This window comes from Rattus rattus, chromosome 5 (genome assembly GCF_011064425.1).
Source record: "Rattus rattus isolate New Zealand chromosome 5, Rrattus_CSIRO_v1, whole genome shotgun sequence".
NCBI lineage: Eukaryota > Metazoa > Chordata > Mammalia > Rodentia > Muridae > Rattus > Rattus rattus.
In genome coordinates, this window is record NC_046158.1 from 61,753,061 (window position 1) to 61,766,898 (window position 13,838).

The 13,838-nt window shown below is 39.1% G+C and overlaps 1 protein-coding gene across 1 annotated transcript in view; it reads right to left on the reverse strand.

Annotated features, from left to right (window-relative positions):
• The window catches only part of Calcrl (calcitonin receptor like receptor), a 45,179-nt gene that overhangs the window by 15,290 nt on the left and 16,051 nt on the right, over positions 1–13,838 (reverse strand). Inside the window, exons 7-10 of the mRNA XM_032903576.1 lie at positions 5,264–5,390; positions 2,302–2,455; positions 702–762; positions 555–621 (exon numbers count right to left, since the gene is read on the reverse strand). Coding sequence (XP_032759467.1) covers positions 555–621; positions 702–762; positions 2,302–2,455; positions 5,264–5,390 — 409 coding nt within the window. The remainder of the gene's footprint in view (positions 1–554; positions 622–701; positions 763–2,301; positions 2,456–5,263; positions 5,391–13,838) is intronic.

The following is a 13,838-nucleotide window of genomic DNA, read 5'->3' on the forward strand; positions in this document are numbered from 1 at the left end:
AAAGTTGTTTCTTCATTGGTCCATTACTCTTGCACAGGTGTGCTGTAGTTTATTAATAAAACAATCCTGTGTTCTACTCCTTGGGCAGAAGGCAGCACCCATGGTATCGCCACTCATACTCTAACACTCTGACATTTACTGTATTTGGCTAGCAAGCAGAGCTAAGAAATCAGAGACAGGAAGGGAGAAAAGTCTGAGTATTTGTTTCTTCTGCTGCTGCTTCTTCCCTGCCTGGCTGTGGTTTAAGCACCGTTTTCCACTAGCCAAAGCCAGAGGACTTGCTGCATTACTCTTAGCATTTGTCTAATTCTGTTAAAACCGTTTTGACCTCACTTCAAGTTCAGCTGCAAAAGCAGCTTCCCACACTTGGACCCTGGTGCTTTGCCAACACTTGCAAATTAGCCATTTACCTTCCCTGTGCTCACATCGCAGCTATAACACCTTCACGGAACCTTATTCAGTTAAGCAGCAGCGCCAACTCTGAGTAAGAAGGCTGGAGAGGAGAGTCAGGATATATGAGCAACAGTGAGAAACTGAGACTTCGAGTTACATACCAGTAAAGCAGCACAAATGGGACCGTGGATGATGTAGAGGAGATGAGTGTCTGAGCTGATCCAGCAGCTAGGGGATAAAGTGAAGACATTTGAAAGAGTTTCGTTTCACTTAGTTCTAATAAAATGCACAAATGGAAAAGGCCTTACTTGTCGTTGTAATACAAGCTTCTGGCGATGGCATGGATGCAGGCAGGAAGCAGAGGAAACCCTACAAATAAAGCAAAACCAGACGAATGGGTAATCTTCCTTATTGATGAGGATTTTCAAAGAAGTCACGAACACGAACTTCAGAGACACCTTCATAGCAAAAAAAATAATCATACCTCTCTGTAATTGCATACGTATACTCAAGAGGTAAGTGTGACAAACCATCCAGTTTGAATGTCACATGTCATTTTGAATCAGTAAGTTCCAGAGATTAACACATTCTATGCTGCCTAAGTCACAATCCTTAGCAGAATTTTTGTATTCATATAATTTCTGAGGGATGAAATTGGCTAATATTTCATGTCAAATGTTGGGAAATATTGAGACCGATGGTTATTTCTATGGTTAAAAGACAGATTCATGGTAAGCTGTTTTCCGAAGAAAAAGGGGGAAAATATCTTCCTTATACCAGGATTTCTGCATGTGTTGAGGCTTCTAAATAAGATATTTAAAAAACTGGAGTGAAGAAATGTTTTATAGAGACAATAGGAATGCACTGACAATTTGGCATAGCTCTTAAATCTCCCTCAATATCTACAGCTTCATTTGATAGATAATAAAGAAATAAAATTTCTGTTTTATCTCTGGAAGTTAGTTCTATTAAATTCATTTACTATGTATCATGTTCACACACACACACACACACACACACACACACCATTCCAATGGCTTTAAGAAACAGAGTACGTTTCGTAGCTTGTTTTGTGAGTTACACAATGCTGACAGTATGTGAAAGAAATAATCTTTTGCATATTCTTATTCAAATATTGACACCCCAAATTTTGACCATAAGATGACAGTTTAAGATAATCTCAACAGAGCTGGATATGACAACTCCAATTCCAGTGCTCTGGAGGGAGATGTAGACAAATCTCTGTGATTACAAACCTTTCTGATCTACATAGCAAGTGCTAAGCCAAAAAGATCCTGTCTCAAAAGCAAAGAAGAAAAGAAGAGAAGAGAGAAAGAGTGAGAGGGAGGAGGAGAGAGGCAGGGGGGATCTCAGAGGTTGTTTTGGTGGAACTGCAAAGCTAATTTAGCACCATATCTTCCTTTTACACATGGAAAGAGAGGGCATTCTGAAGAGTGCAGAAACTAGATCCTTAATTTGTAAGTTTAATTCTATTTCTCTAACCCCTATGCATTCAGCTAGAATGAGCTTGTCATTGACATGTCAAGATATAAAAAACACTATCAAGGGGAAGCCCTTGGTCCTGCCAAGACTGAACACCCAGTGAACGTGATTGTTGGGGGGATGGTGGTAATGGGGGGAGGATGGGGAGGGGAGGCGGAGAGGTTAGGGGGATGTTGGCCTGGAAACCAGGAAGGGGAATAACAATCGAAATGTAAATAAGAAATACTCAAGTTAATAAAGATGAAAAAAACCACTATCACATTATTAATCAAAATGACACTAGAGAAACCGTGAGCTTGTCTTATAGCAACAAGGAAAGAATGATTGGTAATAAGTCACGTGACCTCAATGCAGAAAAAGCCTTCTTAATCAGATCAATAAGCGGGTAATGACAGTGGCACCTACCCCAGCCAAGAAAATAATACCACATCAAGTGCTGCTTCTCTGCAAACACAGCCACCACAATGAGTGTGTGCAGGTAAATGCCTTCACAGAGCATCCAAAAGTAGTTACAGCCCATCAGGTAAAGATGGATGAACTGAGACACCTTGCAGCTCACCTGTGAGGGGACAACAGTGGTTTCTTAGTTTATGAACTCCACATGCGAAGCAAGTCATACAATTTATTTCAGAAACCATGGGATTTTTCTGTCTCACACACAAAAAATGTGCTGTACACCAGGGAGTCTGGGTTATGCAGTGCTCTTTTGAACACCCATTCCAGAATGGTTTTAAAGTTATTAACTATGCGCTCTCTCAGTTCATAAGAAACATGTGATATTCCAAACAGTTCCAAACAGAAGAATCTCCCTCTGCTTACCGGGTATCTGTTTTGCTAATGAGTTCAAGTCATTATTTATATTTATTTATACTCAATATAAACAGTGGACACATACACTATGGTACATCTGCTCTGATTCTTGTTGTTTTCTGTCAGAAAAACTTTGATAGTCTTATCAGCACTTAATTAAACACGTATAAATCCATAGTAAGCTTTGTATCCTTCACCCCACAAACATAAATACATAAAACTTACCAAGTAATTCTCTAATTAAACTACATATTGCCTAAATGTAAAATATGAAATTTTCATATCAGAATAAAGAATGGTGGTTTTGCTTCCCCTTTTTCTAGGATTCCTACTTTCTCTTCTTTACAGGGAAAAAAAAGACATCCAAATATCAAATAAAGAAAACACAAAGAAGCTGAGAAATACTGATTCTTTACTTATTAAAGTTAATAAATGCGTGACAGTGTGGTACGGTCTTTAATTTCCAACCTGAAATTCAATAAATATTTAGTGTTATTGTGATTTTTTGGAATTAATGTTACAGCAGAAACCTAGACCACTTGAAAATAAGTTTAGAGTTATCATAGACTAGGATGAATAACATTTGCATAAATGTCATCCTAAAGCGCTTGAACTATTATCATTTATAAATATTTTTATCAAGTTCTTGAATATTTCTGTGAGGGAGGCATTAGAAATGGCCACACACTGTATAGATTAAAAAAAAAACAGTAGCAGAAGCTGAGAAGGGGGGGGTGTGCACACCTCTAATTTCAGCACTCGGAGGGCAGAGGCAGGTGGATCTCTGTGAGTCCCAGGACAGCCAAGGCTACACAAAGAAACCCTGCCTCACAAAAACAAAAGAACAAAAAAGCAAAAACAAAACATCCTAAATGTATAATAACGCCTTCCTAAATGATATTTGTCACATGATTTCTTCATTTAATGTGTGAAGCATGCATTTGCTAAATTTTAAATAATTCAGCATCGTGTGTTTTACAAAACTCAAGTATCTCAAAGCTAAAATAGTTTGAACTACATATATTTGAGTATACTTATGATGAATTTAACCCTCCATATTTATGTAGATATTACATTCTTATCTAATTCGATTCTGGTATTACTTTAAAATTAATATAAACTATTATGAGGAAAACCATTTTGTACATACTACGGAAAAATATTTCTGTGGAGGGCACTAGAAACCCTTGCTGTGGTACAAAACAGAGTCTCCTAGGAAGCCGTCATTCTTAAGTGGCAGGAGGTCGGCCGGCGTTTTATACTGCTAATTATATTCTGGTCTGTTTCCTCCCCTGGTGACTTTAGAGAGGAACACAAGCAAGATCAAACCACCAGGAAGCATGTGTGCAAACAATGGGAGAAACCTTAGAACTCTGTAAATTACCCTGAAAATGCACATAAAGGACATACACACGTGTTATTTATTGGCCCATTGGTGGAAATCCCTTCCTTCTCTGATTTCAGTAACTAGATAGCATAATCCAGAAAACACCATTTGATGTGCTTAAGAGCACACACACACACACACACACACACACACACACACACCACACACACACACACCACACACACACACACACACACACACCACACACACACACACACACACCACACACACACACACCACACACACACCACACACCACACACACAACCCACCACACACCACACACACACCCCAACACACAAACACAACAACCACACACCACACACACCCACACCACACAAACCCACAAACAAAACACACCCACCACACACACCCACACCCACCCACACACACCACACCCCACACCCCCCACACACACACACCACACCACACATACACACACAGGTCACACACCACACACACACACCCACCCACACACTCACACACATACACTCACACACCACACACACACATACACCACACCACTAATATCCACATCCAAAACTGGAGGTTTTGCCACAATGTCAAAGTAGGTGATTCTAAAAGTGTGACGATTTCTGCTGTATATACATATACTTGAATCCAGGTATAGTTTGCATGCATGTTTAGATCGTGGACAATTTATGTCATATAAATTTTAGCATATATTTTTAAACTATGGCTTACAGGAAGAAGAATTTATCAGTGCTTATTGAAACCATGATTGATAGACTGTGTTAACATTTTATGTTAATGGAGTTTAACAAAGCACATAAATCCTTATCTTCCTGATTTTATTAATTTTTAATGTAAGCCTGATACCAAAACATTATTTAAATCTCCCATTACATATATTGTTTTCTTTCACTTATGTACTCAGATGCACATATAACTTTGGACTGAACAAACATCGTGTACTGTATATGTCTTATGGGCCACCACCATCAGGAATCCATAGCCATGATGTGAACTGAAGCATTGGAACTATTGAAGGACATTTACCTTCCTAGACTGCAATATAGCTAAGATATGGGAAACTCCAGAGTTTACATGTACATTTATTTAATGGCACACATATTCCATTTCAAAAACCACACCCCAAACCCATGTCTCTTCCCGCTAACCCTAAAAGGGACAACCATGTTTTACTTACAGGATTTGTGGCCACTAAGGCCTGGTTATTGGCCACTGCCGTGAGGTGAATGATTGTCACAATTGAATTACAAACAAATGAAAAGAACAGGTTTTTATGCAATGTAATCCGTTGGCAACTTAGGCTCCTACAAGGCAAAAGAAATACAATGTGTTGATATTATAAAAGCGTTTCTACATTTTAATTAAATGTAATTGCAAATGAAGTGCACTTTCAATTCATAGCAGTTGCTCTAACTTTGGGAAAATTATTTTGTTTATCCATAATTTTCTCTTGATAAAAATTTTAATTGGGGAAAAGCCCAGATGGAGATGAGTTTCTTTCATAAAGATGTGTGGGTGGGGGATGGGGAACTTGCCTGTGCAAACCTCTGCATTAATTTCTCTTTAATTCTGAACACAGTATTTGATTTATTCTGCAAAAGGCAGTTGAGATTCGGTGAAGTTATATAATCAAAAAACAAGCAAATGTCAAACTTGAATACTTCAGCTTACCTGAGATGCCCACACAGGTAAAGAGTCCCTAACTACACTGCACAGTCTGCATTGCCCAAACAGTCGAGACTATTTCGCTGAGCTGGCATAACTATACTTATATCGACCAGTCACGGGAAATATATAATTACATTAGACGAGCTGCATTAATGAAGATTAGCAATCACTGAAGAGGGTTGATTTGGTTTTGTAGATTGTTTTTCTGGTCAGTCCAGATGTCCTCAAGATAGAAAAAGAAGCTGACCGTTTACCATTTATATAAAACGAAGAACTGGCCTTGGGGTTCATACACAGTAGACTTCAGGACAGGGGTCATTGCTGTTGAATGAATCAGCTTTTCAGATTTAATTCTCAGTCAATCTTGGATTTTTTTTTAGTACATAACTACTTTATCCACATTCAAGAGAACATCCCAGGGGTGCTGGAGCACCCTTATAGAAGCAGGGGGAGATAGCGGGTTTCTGGAGGGGAAACCAGAAATTTAAACAAACTAAAAAAACAATAAAAAGAAAAATGTAAAATAAATAAATAAAATAAAAAAGAGAACATCCCAGCACATTTTCGTTCATGAAGCAATGGAACACAGTTTTATTTGGGAGAGAAAAATGACAAAATGAAACCCACTGGAGGCCAACTGCTGACTGGCAATGTTGAACACTTGGGTAGAAATGCATGATACATCACTGCACTGCAGAAAATAAAACCTCGTGTGCACTCTAGTAAAACCAACCCAGACAAGTCTTTCTAGAGAAACCATCCTACACAATGCCAAGATTTCTACTCTGAAAAGTTATTAAAGTTCAATTTTCACTTCCCTTTACCTTAAAAAAAAAAAAGAGTATGTTGAAATTTAGAATGGGGAAATCAATGTTTTCCTTGTTTAAAAACACAATCCGGACTATTTTTCTTCTGAAATGTCTATAGCTTTGTGATTCTATATATAGCTCCACTTTTTTAAAAAAATGAGGAAGTCAGTGCAACCCAAACTCGTGATTATCGGTCGCCAGTGTGTGCTCAGTGCTCCTAGTGAAGATTTAGAAAAGTTTAATGGATGTGATAGTTCTTAAAATAACCATTGGATGTAGTTGAGTCATTTAATAGCAGGTGTTTGCAGCCATCTGCAATCCATCAAAATAGAATTACAACTCCGGGTTTCACACTTCAGTCAGTGAACTTGACTTGATTTCACAGGGCATGAAAGGAATGAGAGGAAGGCTTGGGTAAAGTCTGACCTATTGATGATATTCCACAGAAAAATGGGGATTTTAGACCATTTTGAAGACTAGCATGATTCTTCTAATTTAAAGCAATTCAACATTGAAAGATGGGCCTATGTTCAATAAAATGACATAGCAGCAACACGATTTTGATTATTAACGATGAAGATTATTAACAATAAATAGAACAGGCCTACTTAAGGATTTTCTTTCTTACAGTAACTAATATTACTGTAATTCCGAGTATCAACCTACCAGCTCAAGCCACAGCCCTCTGCTTCAGCGATCCTGACATTCGGCTGTGCTGTCAGAACCGTTACAATCAAGAAGATCACTGTCCAGTCAGTTCACTGTACTCTGTTAAAACATACCCAAGTGCCTGACACTTTGGCCTTAGTTCCTTTCATTTCTGCCTCCAGGCACTGCACAATTAAACAGTGCACAGATGCTGCGATACAACTTCTACCAATCTTGTGAGAAAAACACAGATGTACACAGTGATTCATGTTTCCTTCCGACCCTAGTCACTAACACACGCAAGTGGATTGGCGCAGACAAAAGTCAACTCGTAAATGAAATTCTTAAATATAATCATTAAGGAAATGGACGATGTGCTTAAAGAAACACGCCAAATTTTTGAGATCTATACATATAAAACTAGGACATATACATACATATATGTCCTAAGGGACTACAGAATAACCACAGACTAGAAAATGTGGTTGGAGAGTCTGGAATGTTTCCACTTCATATTCTTCTCTGATAACTATTTCAGAAAATCATTTCGAGATGCAGTTTTGGTAAGCAGAGTTATACAGGCAATGGGCACAAGTGTGCCAATAATAGCATTCTAGCATGTGCGGTTTCAGCTGTCTATTGGAACAACTTTAACAGGTAGCACCAAGTCAGCACGCCTGGTTCAGATGAGGTTTCTAAAGCCTGAACACGCTTCCTTGGAGCATGCTTTTGAGCAAGGTTCTAGCATCTAATCCTCAGATCCCTTATCCATAATAGAAGGATATCAAGCCTTGATCATATCCTATCACATCATATCAAGCCTTGAAGGTTACGTGTGACAAACCATGACATGTTTAGTACAACTTTCAACCTCTGGGGAAGGTCCTATTTATTGTTTTTAGCATCACTAACACGTGATCAATTTTAATTACACAGTCAATAGTTTCTTATACATAAATAGATGGCATCAAATCCTATCTCAGTAATAGAAAACTAGTTCAATAGTACAACCGTTTGTGTCTGGTTAGTTTCTATTGATGCAATGAAACTCCATGACCAAAATGCAAACTGGGGAGGAAAGGGTTTTATTCAGTTCACACTTATGCATTGCTGTTTATCACCAAAGTCAGGACAGGAGCTCAAGCATGGAAGGAACCTGGGGGCAGGAGCTGACACAGAGGTACTAGAGGAACGCTGCCTTCTGGTTCGCTTTCCATGGCTGGCTCAGCCTGCACTCTTATAGGACCCAGGACCACCAGCCCAGGGACAGCACCGGTCACAGTGGGCTGGACCGTCCTCCCGTTGATCACTAAATTTTAGAATGCCCTGCAGCTGGGTCTTCGGACGCATCCTCTCAAGTGAGCCTCCTTCCTCTCTCATGACTCTAGCTTGCATCAAAATGTATGTAACTCAATTAAAGAATTCAAAACTTATCGTGTCTTTTGCTACAATCACAGGAATTTAACACTCGGAAGCTAATTTCAATGTGGCGAAATGTCAATTGACCAAACAGCCTAAATTACTTTCCCAGGGAATTCCATCCTGTCTGTACGAATCTCCAAACCACGGTGCACACAGCCACGGTAATCCAGTTCTGCTGCTGCACCTTCAAAATTTGGCAGATAATGTGGTCAAGGATCTCACCTTAATTTTCCATTTGGGTTTGTTGTATGAAAAGAAAAATGTAACCTACTTTTCTCAGTATTAATAATGAGCAGCATAAAGTAAAGGAAGATGGGGCACAGTGGTACAACTGTAGCCTCACCTACAGACCATTGTTTTCCTATTTCAATTTATCTAACTACTGACGGCTCAGATCACTTCCCTTTAAACCATTGGTCATGTACTTGAAAGGACAACTCATGCCAATCTGAGCGCTAGCAGAGATAATAGAAAACAAAGAATACATTAAAGGGATAGACTATATTTGATCATTTATCTATTGAATTGATTTATGCTGATTAGAAAATTTGTGGTTTTGTGTGTGTGTGTGTGCGTGTGTGTGTGTGTGTGTGTGTGTGTGTGTGTGTGTGTGGTGTGTGTGTGTGTGTGTGTGTGTGTGTGTGTGTGTGTGTGTGTGTGTGTGTGTGGTGTGTGTGTGGTGTGTGTGTGTGTGTGTGTGTGTGTGTGTGTGTGTGTGTGTGTGCGCGTGCGGTGTGGTGTGTGTGTGTGTATGTGTGGTGTGTGTGTGTGTGTGTGTGGTGTGTGTGTGTGTGTGTGTGTGTGTGTGTGTGTGTGTGTGTGGTGTGTGTGTGTGTGTGTGGTGTGTGTGTGGTGTGTGTGTGTGTGCATGTGTGCGTCGTGTGTGGTGTGTGTGTGTGTGTATGTGTGTGTGTGTGTGTGTGTGTGTGTGTGTGTGTGTGTGTGTGTTGTGTGTGTGTGTGTGTGTGGTGTGTGTGTGTGTGTGTGTGTGTGTGTGTGTGTGTGTGTGTGTGTGTGTGTGTGTGTGTGTGTGTGTATGTGTGTCAGGGTAGACAATCTAATGAGGCTACTTGAGATCATCTAGATACATTGAAAGATGCCTGTCTATTTTCATAGAGCGCTTAATAAAATCCCCTGCCCGGAGTTGGCCCTCTTCCATCATCCTCCTTCATGGGGACATCCTTGCCTATCAGGGCTACCTCTTCAGTGCCACAGATGAGTTCTGGACTGCACAGACAGCAGGGCTTTCCTGTGGCTAGCTCGGATCTTCCTGTCTGTGAACGGTTATACAAGTTCTTCCCCTTGCCTGCTAATGGGCAAGAAACCATCGGGAGAGAAAATTGTTTTGTTGAATGTTTGTATTTCTTGCATTCCGGAAACGGGCAAAGACATTTTAGAGGCAAAATCAGCAATGATACGGTCACAATTTATTGAGTTTTTCATATATCCCAGGCATCTACACAAGCACACTAGAGTTATTATCTTAACAACCTCTCAGAATATCATTATCTTTTAATAAAATTGAAGAAAGTTATTCAAGGCCATCCATTTAGTAGATGACCTATTGAACCAGAAAGTTTGGAGGAAGCAATGAGTTTTATTTACTTTATATCCAATTAGTTACAATTTGTTGTTTATCTGCTGGCCCTAATATGTCATTTTTATCACAGTGGGAAGCAAACAGATACATGAACTGACGCCATTCTTAATATTTGTGCTAGGGCTCCCAGGGACTAAACCACTAACCGAAGAGTACACATGGACAGACCCATGACTCCAGTTGCATATGTAGCAGAGGATGGCCTTGTTGGGCATCAACAGGAGGAGAGGCCCTTGCTCCTGTGAAGGCTTGATGCCCCAGTGTAGGGGAATGCCAGGGTGGGGAGGTGGGAAGGAGTGGGGGAGTGGGGGAGCACCCTCATAGAAGCAGGAGGAGGAGGATGGGATAGGGAGTATACAGAGGGAAAACCGGGAAAGGGGATAACATTTGAAATGTAAATAAAGAAAATATCCAATAAAAGAATTAAGACCGTGGCCAAAATTAAATGGCATACTCAGTACTGATCCAACCAGGACACAATAGCAGGGACACAGATTTTAGGTAGAGAAGATACCCTTAGTTAAAGTCATGAAGTCCATGTTCTGAAGAGGAGAAGGAAGAGGAGGAGGAAAACCAGAGAATGACAGCATAAGGCAGCAGTGCACCTTTGCACAGGTGAAGAAAATTAAAAGATTAACTTGCAAAATATTTCCTTCATTCTGGAAGATTTTAGTCAGTTGTTATTTTTATTTTTCTGCTTTCTAATAGAAAACTATACACACAGACACACACACACAATATATATATATATATATTTACTCTATTTTTCTAATTATCCTCATCTTTAAGGTCTTAGTTTCTGACAACTGATTACGTCACCAGCAAGAGTAGCAGTACAGTATCTAGTCACTCAAAGGTTTCGTGTTTCCTAACTTCTAAAATGATGGTACAATTCTAAGAAGGGTTTACTTTGAGTTCCTCATACATAACCATATCTGTGTGCATGGATTAAGAAAATAAATTATTAAATGTGTTTGTTCCTCTTTAAAAAAAAGAAAAGAAATTATTAATGCCTGCAAGACTACAAGACCAGACTACAACATATATTCACCTCTGGAATAAAATTACTTTTATTATATGTTCTTGTTGAACCACAAAATTTCAATGCATTTAAATAACTGTATAGGTCTATGTGAAGCAATGGTTTGCCAGCTTAGTTAAAATAATTTTGTATCAGCCACCAAAACTAGACAATATTGATCAAGTCAAGAAGTGCGTGCTGACAGGAGCCTGATATTGCTGTCTCCTGAGAGGCTCAGCCAGAGCGTGACAAGTACAGAGGCAAATGCTAGCAGCAAAGCATTGAACTGAGAATGGGAGTCCCCATTGGATGAATTAGAGAAAGAACTGAAGGAGCTGAAGGGGCTTGCACCCCATAAGAACAATATCAACCAACCAGAGCTCCCAGGGACTAAACCACTACCCAAAGACTACACATGGACAGACCCATGACTCCAGCTGCATATGTAGCAGAGGATGGTCTTGTTGGGCACCAATGGGAGGAGAAGTCCTCGGTCCTGCCAAGGCTGGACCTCCTAGTGTAGTCCCGGGAATGTCAGAGTGGAAGGTGAGGAGGGGGGTAGCTGGGGAGGGGGAACACCCTTATAGAAGAAGGGGAGAGAGAGGGGGAGGAGATTATGGACAGGAAACTAGAAAAGGGAATAACATTTGAAATGTAAATAAAAAATATCCAATAAAAAGAAAAAAGAAAAAATAGCTCTTTGGAAAAATAAAAATAATAATAATTTTGTATCACTCTACATCATTCTAATTTAGACAAAATTAAATAATCCTTTTGGTTTACTTTTCCAAGAAACTACATAAAATATGGTTATAAAGAATTTAATATTTATAAAACATCAATAAACACTTATCTTTAGCATATATGTATAGCTTCAAATCATACAACTATTTCCTAAAAGAATCTCATCTCTAATGGGTTATTTACTTATATTTCCATACATGAGACTGTCCTCAATCAGCCACTAGCAACAGTTATCTTAGAGTTGAAACAGTTTTTATTGAGCAAAGTCCATTACTTCTTGCCCTACGTTGCCCAAATCTATTACTCTAATGTGGAAATGCAATTTTATTACATAATTCAGTATATATCTTTAATATTTTTTGCAACCCTCACTCATATTATGTAATGCAGTTGGTTTTAACTCACACAGCATTCAGTATGAGGAACGCAGTTTTAAATACACTCATTTAACTATGACGCAGAGATAGACTGAGTATGAATTGATAAACAATACTAAGAAAAACAAATTTAGGTAAGTAAAATGCAATATTAAGCTAGAGGAAGCATAGATACACATATATGACATATCAGTTAGGCTAAGTACATAGAACTTGCAAAAGAACAAATAGATCACAAGAGTTTGAAAAGCAAAGATTGGTAGGTGGGCTTTGACAGGCATGCAGTCTCACAACTCTAGATGACTACGGACTCAGACCTTGTCAAAGGCAAGGTCAAAAGTCATTAAATGAGCCACATTTAAGGGATGGCTCTGGATTCCCAGTCAAGTTCATGAGACAATTTTATATGTAGAACAAGACTCAACATCGGATTCCTTTGATTTTCAGCTCTTAAAGGTTGAATTATATATGACTTCTGTAGGAAAATTATGGCTATAAGGAAAAAGGATACCTGCTTTAATTCAAGAGAAATGTGCAGACAAATAAAACTGATTGAAAATATTTAGATGAATCTGGGAAGAAAGGTAAGAGCTTGAGTCATTCTCCTTGAAACATCTATGTCCAAAGCATACGCACATGATCCCTACACGGCTATCTCACTGAGTTGAGAATGCGTGACTCCCCAGTGGGATCTTCCCTTTCCTGCTGTATTTTATTTGGAACTCATGTCAATAACCTAGAAAGATCATTTCTACATGCTTGAAAATATGCAACTTGCTTTAAAAGAAGTTAAACTTAGCATCTAAAATTTCAGCAGAGATGTCCTTACAAGAAATCAAAGCAAATTGGAAAAAAAACAAAAACAAAAACAAAAAAAGCATGCAACGCACTGTGCTTTCCCTGACGAGTCAGACAGATGCTGCACGCTCCCTTTCGTGTGCAAGCCTTTCATCTGAGTTGAAAGTAAAAGCAGGTTTGCTCTGCTTCCAGCTTTTGCACAGTAATTAAAACATAATTTGTAACTAATTCCAGTAAAGTTTATTTATTTTTTATCTAGAGGGTTCGGCTTTGTTTTTCCAAAGATTACTATGAGTAAGTCATTGCCTCTGAGGGCTTGGAAAACCCCAAAGTTATGGCCCTGTCTCTCCCCTCCCTTTCTGTTCTCTTTCTTTTAATCTCCTGCTCTGACTTTTTACTCTAATTGGCTCTAATATAAAACAAATCTATCTGGTGAACGGCGTTTCATGTTCTCTGTTTCTAATTTAAAGCATGGATGAGCAGAGGACTGTTGTCTTCCCTTTCTAAACAAAAAATAACAAAGAGTGCCCTAAATCAACATTTTGTATAGCTCTGGGCTTTTTTATGAGGGCGGGTCAGTGACCCTTGATGACCAAAGTGGGGAAAAGACTTTCCTCTACCAAAGACGAACTGAAGAAGACTACAACAGCAGGAACTGGGTTAAG